The following is a 14,793-nucleotide window of genomic DNA, read 5'->3' on the forward strand; positions in this document are numbered from 1 at the left end:
GTCACTATCTACCAGAGTCTCCTCCCCCCAGGTCACTATCTACCAGAGTCTCCTCCCCCCAGGTCACTATCTACCAGAGTCTCCTCCCCCCAGGTCACTATCTACCAGAGTCTCCTCCCCCCAGGTCACTATCTACCAGAGTTTCCTCCCCCCAGGTCACTATCTACCAGAGTCTCCTCCCCCCAGTTCACTATCTACCAGAGTCTCCTCCCCCAAGGTCACTATCTACCAGAGTCTCCTCCCCCCAGGTCACTATCTACCAGAGTCTCCTCCCCCCAGGTCACTATCTACCAGAGTCTCCTCCCCCAATAAGTCACGAAACAAACAAAAAGGAACAAAACAATGACAGAAAAAAAGGAAGGGTAATATTAAATCTACTTTTTTCAAAACCCCCAACTACAGCAATTATATATCTTGGTGATGTGTCCTGTTTAAGATAATGATTTATCAACTATATTGTCATAGCCCCAACTATAACCATTAAATAGCAACGGTAGTCTCTTGGTCCTTCATGCCCTTGTGAACCCTCGATTCCTTTGCTTACTGAGCAAGTTGTTACAGCCTGCATGGGACAACACTATGAAGCCTCAGCAAGTTCAAGGCTATTATCTTGTCAATTTATTGTTTTCTCGCAACAAGAATTACTGTGCATCTGTGGCGTGAATGTGGTCAGTAATTAATATATATATATTTATTTCTGTGCAACAGACATACAGGTAACTGCCAAAATAAAACACCAACATAGTGTTTTAACAGGGCGCTGGGCCACCACGAACCAGAACAGCTTCAATGCACTTTGGCATAGATTCTACAGGAACTACAGGAGATTCTACATGGATTCTGTCTGGAACTCTACAGGAACTACAGGAACTACAGAGGATTCTACATGGATTCTGTCTGGAACTCTATTGGAGGGATGCGACACCATTCTTCCACAAGAAATTCCATTATTTGGTGTTCTGTTGATGATGGTGGTGGAAAACACTGTCTCAGGCTCCACTCCAGAATATCCAAATAGTGTTCATTTGGGTTGAGATCTGAGGTGACTTAGACAGCCATGGCATATGGTTTACATAGTTCTTATGCTCATGAAAACATTCAGTCACCACTCTTGCCCTGTGAATTGATTGGTGGCATAGAAACTAGATGTAGAAACTAGATGGCAGTGACTATGTATTGAATACCCCATAATGACAAGGTGAAAACAGGTTCAGAAATGTTTGCAGATGTATTCAAAATAAAAATCAAATAAAAACCTGGTTTATAGAAGTATTGAGAGCCTTCGCTATCACACACAAATTAAAATCCTTTAATCATCCTTGAGATGTTTCTACAACTTGATTGGAGACGAGCAGTGGTCAATTCAATTGATTGGACATGATTTGGAAAGGCACACACCTGTCTATATAAGGTTCCACAGTTGACAGTGCAAGTCAGAGCAAAAAACAATCCATGAGGTCGAAGGAATTGTCCGTGGAGCTCCGAGACAGGATTGTGTCGAGGCACAGATCTGGGGAAGGGTATCAAAAAAATTCTGCAGCATTGAATGTCAGCCAAGAACACAGTGGCCTCCATCATTCTTAAATGGAAGATCTAGTTTCTATGCCAAACTACATCTAGTTTCTATGCCACCAATCAATCTATCTGTCCATGTTTGGAAATAACAATACTCCTCTTATAGCTGGCCACTGAGCTAAACTGACCAATCGGGCGAGAAGGGCCTTGGTCAGGGTCAGGAGGTGACCAAGACCTGATGGTCACTCTGACAGAGCTCCAGAGTTCCTCTGTGGAAATTGGAGAACCTTCCAGAAGGACAACCATCTCTGCAGTACCCCACCTATCTGGCCTTTATGGTAGAGTTGCCAGATGCAAGCCACTCCTCAGTAAAAGGCACATTACAGCCCGCTCAGAGAAACAAGATTCTCTGGTCTGATGAAACCAAGATTGAACTATTTGGCCTGAATGCCAAGTATCACGTCTGGAGGAAACCTGGCACCATCCCTACGGTGAAGCATGGTGGTGGCAGCATTGTGCTGGGGGGGGGGGGTGTTTTTCAGCGGCAAGGACTGGGAGACTAATGGAGATGAATGGAGCAAAGTACAGAGAGGTCCTTGAAAACCCGCTCCAGAGGGCTCAGGACCTCAGACTGGGGAGAAGGTTCACCTTCTAACAGGACAACGACCCTAAACACACAGCCAAGACAATGCAGGAGTGGCTTTGGGACATGTCTCTGAATGTCCTTGAGTGTCCTAGCCAGAGCCCGGCTTGAACCTGAAAATAGCTGGGATGCTACGCTCCCCATCCAATCTGACAACTCCCCACATACAGGTGTGCCAAGCTTGTAGCGTCATACCAAAGAAGACTCGAGGATTTAATCGCTGCCAAAGGTGATTCAACAAAGTACTTAGTAAAGGGTCTGAATCCTTATGTAAATGTGATATTTCTGTTTTTTATTTTGAATACATTTGCAAACATATCTAAAATAAAACAGTTTTTGCTTTGTCATTATGGGTTATTGTGTTTAGATTGATGAGGGGAAAAAACACAATTTATTCCATTTTAGAATAAGGCTGTAAACTTAACAAAATGTTGAAATTAATGCTCACCCTGTTCTTTGAATGGGTTCACTTACAGAGCAGAGAATGAGTACATGTAGATATCTGCACCATAACATGTGGTTCCATCACAGCGATCATTAAATCATACCAAACCTTCTTACGGCCAGTGTTACCAAACAACTTCCTATGATCTCATCTATCTGTCCACCGGTATACTCATCGCTCCCTTCCCTCACCAACAAACACTATTAGGTTCTGGTTATTAACAGACCTGTACACAAACACCGAACATGTGTGTTTATTCCTGGGACCAGCCTGATTCCCTAGTAGCTCTTTGTCCACCTGATCCACACCACATAGTCATCCCATCGGTGTAATGGATGATCGATCTCCACGGCTTTGACGGGAGGTTACCCCTCGTTCGAAATAGTGTTGAGTGTAAGCCTACTCTGTGTCCCAAATGTCACCCTATTCCCTATATAGCACATTACTTTCAGTTAGGGCTCATAAGGGGAATAGGGTGCCATTTGTGATGTACCCTTTGATGTGTCTTATACCTTGTCCTTCTGTGGTATATCCATCGTGGATGTTATTTTTACGGGCAGGTCCATCTCTTTACCATCTATTATGGAAGTGATTTATACAGGCAGGTCCATCTCTTTAAATATCCATTATGGAAGTGATTTATACAGGCAGGTCCATCTCTTTATGACTCATTGTGGAAGTGATTTATACGGGCAGGTCCATCTCTTTACGACTCATTGTGGAAGTGATTTATACAGGCAGGTCCATCTCTTTAATATCATTATGGAAGTGATTTATACAGGCAGGTCCATCTCTTTAATATCCATTATGGAAGTGATTTATACAGGCAGGTCCATCTCTTTAATATCCATTATGGAAGTGATTTATACAGGCAGGTCCATCTCTTTGACACTCATTATGGAAGTGATTTATACAGGCAGGTCCATCTCTTTGCCACTCATTATGGAAGTGATTTATAATGGCAGGTCCATCTCTTTGCCACTCATTATGGAAGTGATTTATACAGGCAGGTCCATCTCTTTGCCACTCATTATGGAAGTGATTTATAAGGGCAGGTCCATCTCTTTAATATCTATTATGGAAGTGATTTAAACAGGCAGGTCCATCTCTTTGACACTCATTATGGAAGTGATTTATACGGTCAGGTCCATCTCTTTAATATCTATTATGGAAGTGATTTATACAGGCAGGTCCATATCTTTACCATCTATTATGGAAGTGATTTATACGGGCAGGTCCATATCTTTACCATCTATTATGGAAGTGATTTATACAGGCAGGTCCATCTCTTTAAATATCCATTATGGAAGTGATTTATACAGGCAGGTCCATCTCGTTAATATCTATTATGGAAGTGATTTATAAGGCCTGGTCCATCTCTTTACGACTCATTGTGGAAGTGATTTACACAGGCAGGTCCATCTCTTTAATATCTATTATGGAAGTGATTTATACAGGCAGGTCCATCTCTTTACCATCTATTATGGAAGTGATTTATACAGGCAGGTCCATCTCTTTACCATCTATTATGGAAGTGATTTATACAGGCAGGTCCATCTCTTTACCATCTATTATGGAAGTGATTTACACAGGCAGGTCCATCTCTTTAATATCTATTATGGAAGTGATTTATACAGGCAGGTCCATCTCTTTACCATCTATTATGGAAGTGATTTATACAGGCAGGTCCATCTCTTTACGACTCATTGTGGAAATAATCTATCCAGGCAGGTCCATCTCTTTATATACATTAAACCCTGCCTTGGCTCCTACCCTCTAATCTCTGCCCACTGCAATATAAAACAATATACCATTGATCTTTGACTGGATTGTAATGCATACATCATTATGTACAGTACCAGTGAATCGTTTGGACACTCCTACTCATTCCAGGGTTTTCTTTATTTTTACCAAAAAAGTGTTCAACAAATCTAAATATTTTAGATTTTTCAAAGTAGCTAACCTTTGCCTTGTAAAATAAAATAGATTTGGACTTGTTTAACACTTTTTTGGTTACCACATGATTCCATATATGTTATTTCATAGTGTTGATGTCTTCACTATTATTCTACAATGTAGAACTAGGTCAAAATAAAGAAAAACCCTTTAATGAGTCGATGTATCTAAACTTTTCACTAGTACTGTACATAATATTTGTAGTCATAACGTGCACTGAAAGCTAGACATTTACAAACAATGATTATATACATGTAAATGTGTACGTATAGTTGTCATGTAATTGATATATCAGCGAGCACACACACATTTACTCTATGTTCTACAAAGTAATTTTACCTCCAAGGATTCGTTATCTGTTGTTACTGACTTCACTACTACACGATTCTCATCAAATACAACATAATCCTCCCCATCATTGAGCCAGATGAACAGTTGGGACCCACCTATCCTCTCCCATAACAGTTTCATTAAAGTGAGACAAGCGATGAGATCACCCAGGATTGGAATTATTATGATTCCTCTATCCTCAAGGACCCAGCAGGGATGCTGATTGGTTCATTGACATTCCGACAAATTCCGACAATTTAGGATTTGCAAATGAGCAGTGACTATTCCGCAGCGGAATGTCTGTCTCTCAACGTTCTGATTGTGAAGCGTCCCCTCTGCGTTTATTCAATCATCTCAGGTTCTCTCTGATTGCTGCATGTTGATAGTCACTACTTTCCTCTCTTCCTACCTCCCCTTCATTATATAGTCATCTCTCTCTCTCTCTCTCTCTCTCTCTCTCTCTCTCTCTCTTCTCTCTCTCTCTCTCTCTCTCTCTCTCTCTCTCTCTCTCTCTCTCTCTCTCTCTTCTCTCTCTCTCTCTCTCTCTCTCTCTCTCTCTCTGTCTCTCTCTCTCTCTCTTTCTCTCTCTCTCTCTCTCTCTCTCTCTCTTATATATATATATATATAGCAATTGCACCGGGTATTGATGAGAAGTGCTTTACTTCATGGAGTGCTCTGATGGTTCTTGGAGTACTATGATAAAAAAAAGTAATACATCAACATGCTCTGAAGACCCAATTATGAGAAGCTGTCTGTCAAACTAATATTCTCTTCACTCTACGCACTCTCTCAACTGGTACGGTATGAGCCATCAGCACTGTAGCAGAGAGAGAGATAGGCTGAAAAAGAGGTGAGAGTGAAATAGATATAGAGGGAGAGAGAGATTAGTCTGACAAGCTCGAATCATACTTTCAATTTGAGACAAGGTTTTAGGATTTGCTCTATATTTTGGTTTAAACAGCATACTGTACCTTCTCTTTCAAATACATTTCGTTGACCCTAATTGGAGCGCTAGATGGGCAGGGTTTGGGGTTTGGGGTTTATTCTATTGCTTCCACTGCACCGGGCCAAGCTCATTCAAGCACAGCTAAAGTATTTGAAAAGACAACAACAAACACTATTTGAAACCATGTGGTTTATTTTTGCGTTATTTGTAACGTATTTTGTACATAATGTTTCTGCCACCGTATCTAGATATGCATGAGAGCATCTCCAGTTCCGGATGACTGTCATCGCTCTCCGCAGCCGACGTGAGTAAGACCTTTAAACATGTCAAGATATATAAGGCCTCGGGGCCAGACGGATTACCAGGACATGTGCTCCGGGCATGTGCTGACCAACTGGCAGGTGTCTTCACTGACATTTTCAACATGTCCCTGCTTGAGTCTGTAATACCAACATGTTTCAAGCAGACAACCATAGTCCCTGTGCCCAAAACCACAAAGGCAACCAACCTAAATGACTACAGACCCGTAGCACTCACGTCCGTAGGGTTTTGAAAGGCTGGTAATGGCTCACATCAACACCATTATCCCAGAAACTCTTGGCCCACTCCAATTTGCATATCGCCAGAACAGATCCACAGATGATGCAATCTCTATTGCACTACACACTGCCCTTTCCCACCTGGACAAAAGGAACACCTATGTGAGAATGCTATTCATTGAGTACAGCTCCGTGTTCAACACCATAGTACCCTCAAAGCTCATCATTAAGCTAAGGACCCTGGGACTTAAACACCTCCCTCTGCAACTGGATCCTGGACTTCCTGACGGGCCGCCCCAAGGTGGTGAGGGTAGGCAGAAACACATCTGCCACGCTGATCCTCAACACTGGAGTCCCCCAAGGGTGCGTGCTCAGTCCTCTCCTGTACTCCCTGTTCACCCATGACTGCACGGCCAGGCACGACTTCAACACTATCATTACATTTGCAGATGACAGTGGTAGGCCTGATCACCAAAAACGATGAGACAGCCTATAGGGAGGAGTTCAGAGACCTGGCTGGGTGGTGCCAGAATAACAGAATGACTAGGTCATTCCAAGACATTTAAATGTTTCCCCTTAAACCACTCGAATGTTGCTTTAGCGGTATGCTTAGGGTCATTGTCCTGCTGGAAGGTGAACCTCCGTCCCAGTCTCAAATCTCTGGAAGACTGAAACAGTTTTCACTCAAGAATTTCCCTGTATTCAGCACCATCCATCATTCCTTCAATTCTGACCAGTTTCCCAGTCCCTGCCGATGGAAAAACATCCCCACCACCATGCTTCACTGTAGGGATGTTAATTCTCGGGGTGATGAGGTGAGAGGTGTTGGGTTTGCGCCAGACATAGCGTTTTCCATCATGGCCAAAAAGCTACATAGTCTCATCTGACCAAAGCACCTTCTTCCATCTGTTTGGGGAGTCTCCCACATGCCTTTTGGTGAACACCAAACGTGTTTGCTTATTTTTTTCTTTAAGTAATGGCTTTTTTATGGCCACTCTTCCGTAAAAACACAGCTCTGTGGAGTGTACGGTTTAAAGTGGTCCTATGGACAGATACTACAATCTCCGCTGTGGAGTTTTGCAGCTCGTTCATGGTTATCTTTGGTCTCTTTGTAGCCTCTCTGATTAATGCCCTCCTTGCCTGGTCTGTGAGTTTTGGTGGGCGGCCCTCTCTTGGCAGGTTTGTTGTGATGACATATTATTTCATTTTTTATAATGGATTTAATGGTGCTCAGTGGGATGTTCAAAGTTTCAGATATTTTTTTTATAACCCAACCCTGATCTGTACTTCTCCACAACTTTGTCCATGCCCTGTTTGGAGAGCTCCTTGGTCTTCATGGTGTCGCTTGCTTGGTGATGCCCATTGCTTAGTGGTGTTGCAGACTCTGGGGCCTTTCAGGACAGGTGTATATATGCACTTAGATCATGTCACAGATCATGTGACACTTATATTGCACACAGGTGGACTTTATTTAACTAATTCTGTGACTTCTGAAGGTAATTGGTTGCACCAGATCTTATTTAGGGGCTTCATAGCAAAGGGAGGGAATACATATCACCACTTTTCTGATTTTTAGAAACTTTTGAAACATCACCACCATCCACCATAATTAGCAAATAAATTCATAAAAAATCCTACGATGTGATTTTCTGGATTTCTTTTCTCATTTTGTCTGTCATAGTTGAAGTGTACCTATGATGAAAATTACAGGCCTCTCTCATCTTTTTAAGTGGGAGAACTTGCACAATTGGTGGCTGACTAAATACTTTTCTGCCCCACTGTATATATATATATAGTATATATTTAACAAAATGGTCAGACAGTGTTTTTCTTGCATATATTATTATATATATATATATATGTATAGTGTATATATTTAACAAAATGGTCAGACAGTGTTTTTCTTGCATATATTATTATATATATATATATATGTATAGTGTATATATTTAGCTCTAAATCCATAGATGAGGGATGAATTACAATTGGTACATTTTATTTAGATGGGCAATCTATAGACACTATTAACCTTAAGCCCTTAACCTTTGCCCTAACATTACCAAGCCTTACTCTAAACCCTAACTGTACTCTTGACAAGCAGTTGCTCATCAACAGATAGTTTGTATGACCATCTGTAGAGCCTGTTTCAGATGGACGATCCAGACTATCAAAATAAAGTGTGACACTGTTATCTACAAGGACTGTCTTCGTCAATTTATTCAACCTCTGAATGTGTGGTGACATCCTCTCTAGAGGAATTTAATTGGTCGACTAAGAGCAGGTGATCAATTCCATTATGTCAGTTCAATTTCGAAGGGTCAGGTGAGCTCAGGATTGTGTCTTAACTCAGAGACATCAGTGAGTCTATCTAGATGTGATGATCTCTGTTTCTCTGCAGACTATAATGGGTCCATCAAGTGGACCATAGAGAAAACCAAGGCCAGGCAGATTACACAGCAAATATTCTACACTAATCAGATTCTATACAGTGCCTTTTTTAAACGTTACATCCTTATTCTAAAATGTATTAAATATTTGTTTACCTCTTCAATCTACACACAATAACACATAATGATGAAGCAAAAACAGTTTTTTAGAAATGTTTTGCTAAGTTGTTATACATAAAAACATAAAATATTACATTTACATAAGTATTCCGACCCTTTGTTGAAGCACCTTGTGCAGCGATTACAGCCTCGAACCTTCTTGGGTATGATGCTGCAAGCTTGTTGAAGCACCTTGTACAGCGATTACAGCCTCGAGTCTTCTTGGGTATGATGCTGCAAGCTTGTTGAAGCACCTTGTGCAGCGATTACAGCCTCGAGTCTTCTTGGGTATGATGCTGCAAGCTTGTTGAAGCACCTTGTGCAGCGATTACAGCCTCGAGTCTTCTTGGGTATGATGCTGCAAGCTTGTTGAAGCACCTTGTGCAGCGATTACAGCCTCGAGACTTCTTGGGTATGATGCTGCAAGCTTGGCACACCTGTGTTTGTGGAGTTTCCCCCATTCTTCTCTGTAGATTCTTTCAAGCTTTGTCAGGTTGGATGGAGAGGGATAAGAGGATTAGAGCCTAAACAGACAGAACAATAAATTCAGCCTTTAGTGTAGTAAAGATAAAAGGTCGGTAATGAATCCTTTGTGCCAGGTGGGAAGAGGCTACTGGACAGCTGTGGAAAATTACCAGTGAATAATACTATTCAACTGTTCTGGGTACCATGCTCTTAAAAGATGCTGCTCCTGGTTAAGGGGTGATATAAAGAAGCTACATTCCCTCAATGTTAAAAGTCTGTCAAATTAATATTGTGGGTGATAGTTAGCATTTCTGCTGTCAATGGGAAAACTGTAAATACATTGTTGTTGTACATTTCTCAGGCGCCTGAGGAACCCTCCGGTTTGTAGCAGGTGTTTCTTCTCAACCCTTTTGGGTGATCTCTGTAACAACAAGGATCTAATTTTAACTCAACATATGGCAGCAGTGCTTTTATTAAACACACGACTGGAATGTTTTATATTCTGCGCGTATATTCTATTGCTTCTATTTTATACGTCTGAAGTCGGGTAACACAGTCTCTGGAGTGTAACAGAGGAGGTTCTGCATGATGAATAATCACGCCTCAAGGCCTGAAGACTTGTGTTAGTTCCCTGAGCTAATGTGGCGTTCAGGGGACCCTGGGTCTGATTTGTATTTGTATGTATATTTGTTTATGGATCCCCAGGGCAGCAGCTAATCTTCCTGGGGTCCAGCAAAATTCAGGCAGTTTATGCTATTTTTTTAATAATTTGTGCGTGTATAGTGTGTATGTTGTCGTCTGTGTGCATGCGTGTGTCTGTGCCTGTGCATGCGTGTGTCTGTGCCTGTGCATGCGTGTGTCTGTGCCTGTGCATGTGTGTGTCTGTGCCTGTGCATGCGTGTGTCTGTGCCTGTGCATGCGTGTGTCTGTGCCTGTGCATGCGTGTGTCTGTGCCTGTGCATGTGTGTGTCTGTGCCTGTGCATGCGTGTGTCTGTGCCTGTGCTTGCGTGTGTCTGTGCCTGTGCATGCGTGTGTCTGTGCCTGTGTTGGTGTGTCGGTGCCTGTACATGCGTGTGTCTGTGCCTGTGCATGCGTGTGTCTGTGCCTGTGCATGCGTGTGTCTGTGCCTGTGTTGGTGTGTCTGTGCCTGTGTTGGTGTGTCTGTGCCTGTGTTGGTGTGTCTGTGCCTGTGTTGGTGTGTCTGTGCCTGTGTTGGTGTGTCTGTGCCTGTGTTGGTGTGTCTGTGCCTGTGTTGGTGTGTCTGTGCCTGTGCATGTGTGTGTCTGTGCCTGTGCATGCGTGTGTCTGTGCCTGTGTGTGTCTGTGCCTGTGTTGGTGTGTCTGTGCCTGTGTTGGTGTGTCTGTGCCTGTGTTGGTGTGTCTGTGCCTGTGTTGGTGTGTCTGTGACTGTGTTGGTGTGTCTGTGCCTGTGTTGGTGTGTATGTGCATGTGTTGGTGTGTCTGTGCCTGTGCATGCGTGTGTCTGTGCCTGTGTTGGTGTGTCTGTGCCTGTGTTGGTGTGTCTGTGCCTGTGCTGGTGTGTCTGTGCCTGTGTTGGTGTGTCTGTGCCTGTGTTGGTGTGTCTGTGCCTGTGTTGGTGTGTCTGTGCCTGTGTCGGTGTGTCTGCACCTGTGTTGGTGTGTCTGTGCCTGTGTTGGTGTGTCTGTGCCTGTGTTGGTGTGTCTGTGCCTGTGTTGGTGTGTCTGTGCCTGTGTCGGTGTGTCTGCGCCTGTGTTGGTGTGTCTGTGCCTGTGTTGGTGTGTCTGTGCCTGTGTTGGTGTGTCTGTGCCTGTGTTGGTGTGTCTGTGCCTGTGTTGATGTGTCTGTGCCTGTGTTGGTGTGTCTGTGCCTGTGTTGGTGTGTCTTTGCCTGTGTTGGTGTGTCTGTGCCTGTGTTGGTGTGTCTGTGCCTGTGTTGGTGTGTCTGTGCCTGTGTTGGTGTGTCTGTGCCTGTGTCGGTGTGTCTGCGCCTGTGTTGGTGTGTCTGTGCCTGTGTTGGTGTGTCTGTGCCTGTGTTGGTGTGTCTGTGCCTGTCTTGGTGTGTCTGTGCCTGTGTTGGTGTGTCTGTGACTGTGTTGGTTTGTCTGTGCCTGTGTTGGTGTGTATGTGCATGTGTTGGTGTGTCTGTGCCTGTGCATGCGTGTGTCTGTGCCTGTGTTGGTGTGTCTGTGCCTGTGTTGGTGTGTCTGTGCCTGTGCTGGTGTGTCTGTGCCTGTGTTGGTGTGTATGTGCCTGTGCATGCGTGTGTCTGTGCCTGTGCATGCGTGTGTCTGTGCCGGTGTTGGTGTTTCTGTGTCTGTGTTGGTGTGTCTGTGCCTGTGCTGGTGTGTCTGTGCCTGTGTTGGTGTGTCTGTGCCTGTGTCGGTGTGTCTGTGCCTGTGTTGGTGTGTCTGTGCCTGTGTTGGTGTGTCTGTGCCTGTGTCGGTGTTGCTTCACAGTCCCCCGCTGTTCCATAAAGTGTATTTTTAATTTGTTTTTTAATTTAAAAAATAATAATCTGATTCTAATGCTTGAATCAGTTACCTGATGTGGAATAGAGTTCCATGTAGTCATGGCTCTATTTAGTTGTCACGTCCTGACCTTAGTTCCTTTTTTATGTCTGTTTTAGTTTGGTCAGTTGGGGTGGGCATTCTATGTTTTGTAGTCTATGTTTGTATTTCTGTGTTTGGCCTGGTATGGTTCCCAATCAGAGGCAGCTGTTTATTCGTTGTCTCTGATTGAGAACCATACTTAGGCAGCCTGTTTTCCCACTATGATTTGTGGGTAGTTGTTTTCTGTCTCTGTGTCTGCACCAGACAGAACTGTTTCATTTTCATTCATTCTCTTGTTATTTTTGGTTTGTGTTCAGTTGAAATAAATATTAACATGGACACGTAGCACGCTGCATATTGGTCCGATCTTTCATACTCGTCACCAGTCGAGGACGAGAATCGTTACAGTAGTACTGTCTGCCTCCCATAGTCTGTTCTAGACTTGGGGACTGTGACTGCATGGGTGTCCGAGCTGCGTGCCAGTAGTTAAAACAGACAGCTCGTTGCAATCAACATGTCGATACCTCTATATTTACAGTGACATGGGAGTTATGAACATGACCTGGTTATTAAGCTTGCTACAGTCAGGTTCATGCTACCAAACAGAGACTACTTACATCCCAGCTAAAACTCAGGGGTTTGGGAGAGGAAATGATTAAATATAGCCCCCATTATTCTGCCTTTTGACTTTCCTTCCCTGTTCAACATAGGACCATTTCATACAGTCCTGTAGCCTACAGTAGATATGTCATATGTACTTGTAACACACGCCAAGATGTACAATTAATGACTGTGTGCAAAAAGGCTTTGTGATGTATAGCTCAACTATATTTAGTTTGAACATGTCTATGGGATTTCATATTGTACGGCATTGTGAAGTATGTAATAGCCTGTTAATGCACAGCCTTTTGTTACATGTGGAGTACCTCAGTTCAGATCAGTGTGTATGGGGAGGTTTGATCATTGCAATTGAGCTGGTTCGATGTTCGTCGGATTTATGTTTAAAAAAATTGTTGTGCATATTTCATTTATTTTCTTCACATTTTAAATATTTTTAACAAATTTTATTTTTGTAGTTTTTAGTAGTTAACGTTCTTCTTCCAGGTCCTTCTCCCAGTTTGAGGTACCCTCCCGGAATCCCATCATTTTCCCTCTTTCCATTTCAGGTGGGATCTGCATCGCTCAGTCCTTAAAGATCCCTCACAATCACAAGCAGGAGAACTTCGACAAGATCATCAGGCTGCTTCTGGAGACTCGTTACGCCCGGGCAGTCATCCTCTTCGCATCAGATGAGGACATACGGTATGTATCTACTAGTTTTTAGCCCTTTTAGCTAAAGCCTAGGGATTTCTGTGTGCTGGCACTCAAAGCAAGATTTTAAATATTGTTCTGGCAGCTCATGGGCTGCTGAGTCCTAGGAATTTCAACCTAAAAAGCTAAAAGAAGGTTCAGGACGATGTCAACTTAATTCCCTTCAATAATGTTTGATTTAATGCTGACACATTTTGGAGCCGGCGCCATTCTCACAGCGCCGGTATCTCCTGTTCATTATCTCACCAGGCGTAATGTGTGACACCGATTAAGAGGCTAATGATTTATCCCTGTGTTTGCAGAAAGGAGGACTCCACACACAGCAGTCAAATATTTCCATGTGGTTTAATAATGAAACAACGTATCGAACCTTTAGGTCTTCATCCAAGGGTTGAATCATTGTTTCAGTAAAACCATATCTGAGCTTAGATGATAGATCACAGTCACGTAGACTTGTCTTGTACTTTATGCTGAACAAATCGTTTTGATCCTCAGCACCTGCTTTAAAACACTGAACGTGCGTACAGTTTGTAAACCTACTATTGTAGGGAGAACAAAAACAACGACACCACATCCATTTTACAGCAGTAAATATTGAAGTATCAGTCTTGTCACAGTTCTGGTGATATTGTATTTCTGTTGTTATGATCGCAAGATCACAATGCAATTTGTGGTTGAGTCTGTAGTTCCACATCAAACCGGATATAACTCCGCATCCAGATTTATCTGTCAAGACAATATACAGAAACTGAGGGAATATCTCTTTGTTCAGAGGAAAAAGAACGGAAAACTACCCTACACATTGACCTTTTTTTCCCCTCTCTTTGGAGATTTTCTCCCATTCCTCACTTCCCTCATCAGGTCATCCCTGATCGCTGGCTGCGTCCCTTCTGACTTCAAAATGGCTCGAGTTGTTCCCCTCCTCAAGAAACCAACACTCCACTCATCTGACGTCAAAAAAATATAGACCTGTATTTCTTTACTTTCCAAAACACTTGTGCGTGTTATCTCCGATGAACTTTCTCGTTATCTCTCTCAGAACGATATTCTTGACCCTAACAAGTCAGGCTTCAAGACGGGTCACTCAACCGAGTCTGCTCTTCTCTTTGTCACGGAGGCTCCCCGCTCTGCCAAAGCTGACTCTCCCTTCTCTGTTCTCATCCTCCTAGATCTATCCTCTACCTTCAATACTGTGAAACATCAGATCCTCCTCTCCAACTTCTCAGGGCTGGGCGTCCAGGCTCTGGGATGGCATCCTACCTGGCAGGCCGCTCCTACCAGGTGACGTGGAGAGGATCTGTGTCTGCACCACGTACTCTCACTACTGGTGTCCCCCAGGGCTCGGTTCTAGGCCCTCTCCTCTTCTCTTTATACACCTAGTCACTAGGCTCCGTCATATCCTCACATGGTCTCTCCTATCATTTCTATGACAATGACAATCAACCATTCTTCTCCTTCAAGACCACTTAGTCACAGTTGATAACTTCATGGTGTTACCAGAGTGCAAAGAACCTTGACGTGACGCTGGACAACACCCTGATGTTCTCTGCAAACATCAAAGCAGTG

The 14,793-nt window shown here is 43.3% G+C and overlaps 1 protein-coding gene across 1 annotated transcript in view; it reads left to right on the forward strand.

Annotated features, from left to right (window-relative positions):
• LOC109882700 (metabotropic glutamate receptor 7-like) overlaps positions 1-14,793 on the forward strand; it is a 393,305-nt gene that overhangs the window by 156,378 nt on the left and 222,134 nt on the right. Inside the window, exon 3 of the mRNA XM_031798073.1 lies at positions 13,083-13,218. Coding sequence (XP_031653933.1) covers positions 13,083-13,218 — 136 coding nt within the window. The remainder of the gene's footprint in view (positions 1-13,082; positions 13,219-14,793) is intronic.

Source organism: Oncorhynchus kisutch, linkage group LG1 (assembly GCF_002021735.2).
Source record: "Oncorhynchus kisutch isolate 150728-3 linkage group LG1, Okis_V2, whole genome shotgun sequence".
Classification (NCBI taxonomy): domain Eukaryota; kingdom Metazoa; phylum Chordata; class Actinopteri; order Salmoniformes; family Salmonidae; genus Oncorhynchus; species Oncorhynchus kisutch.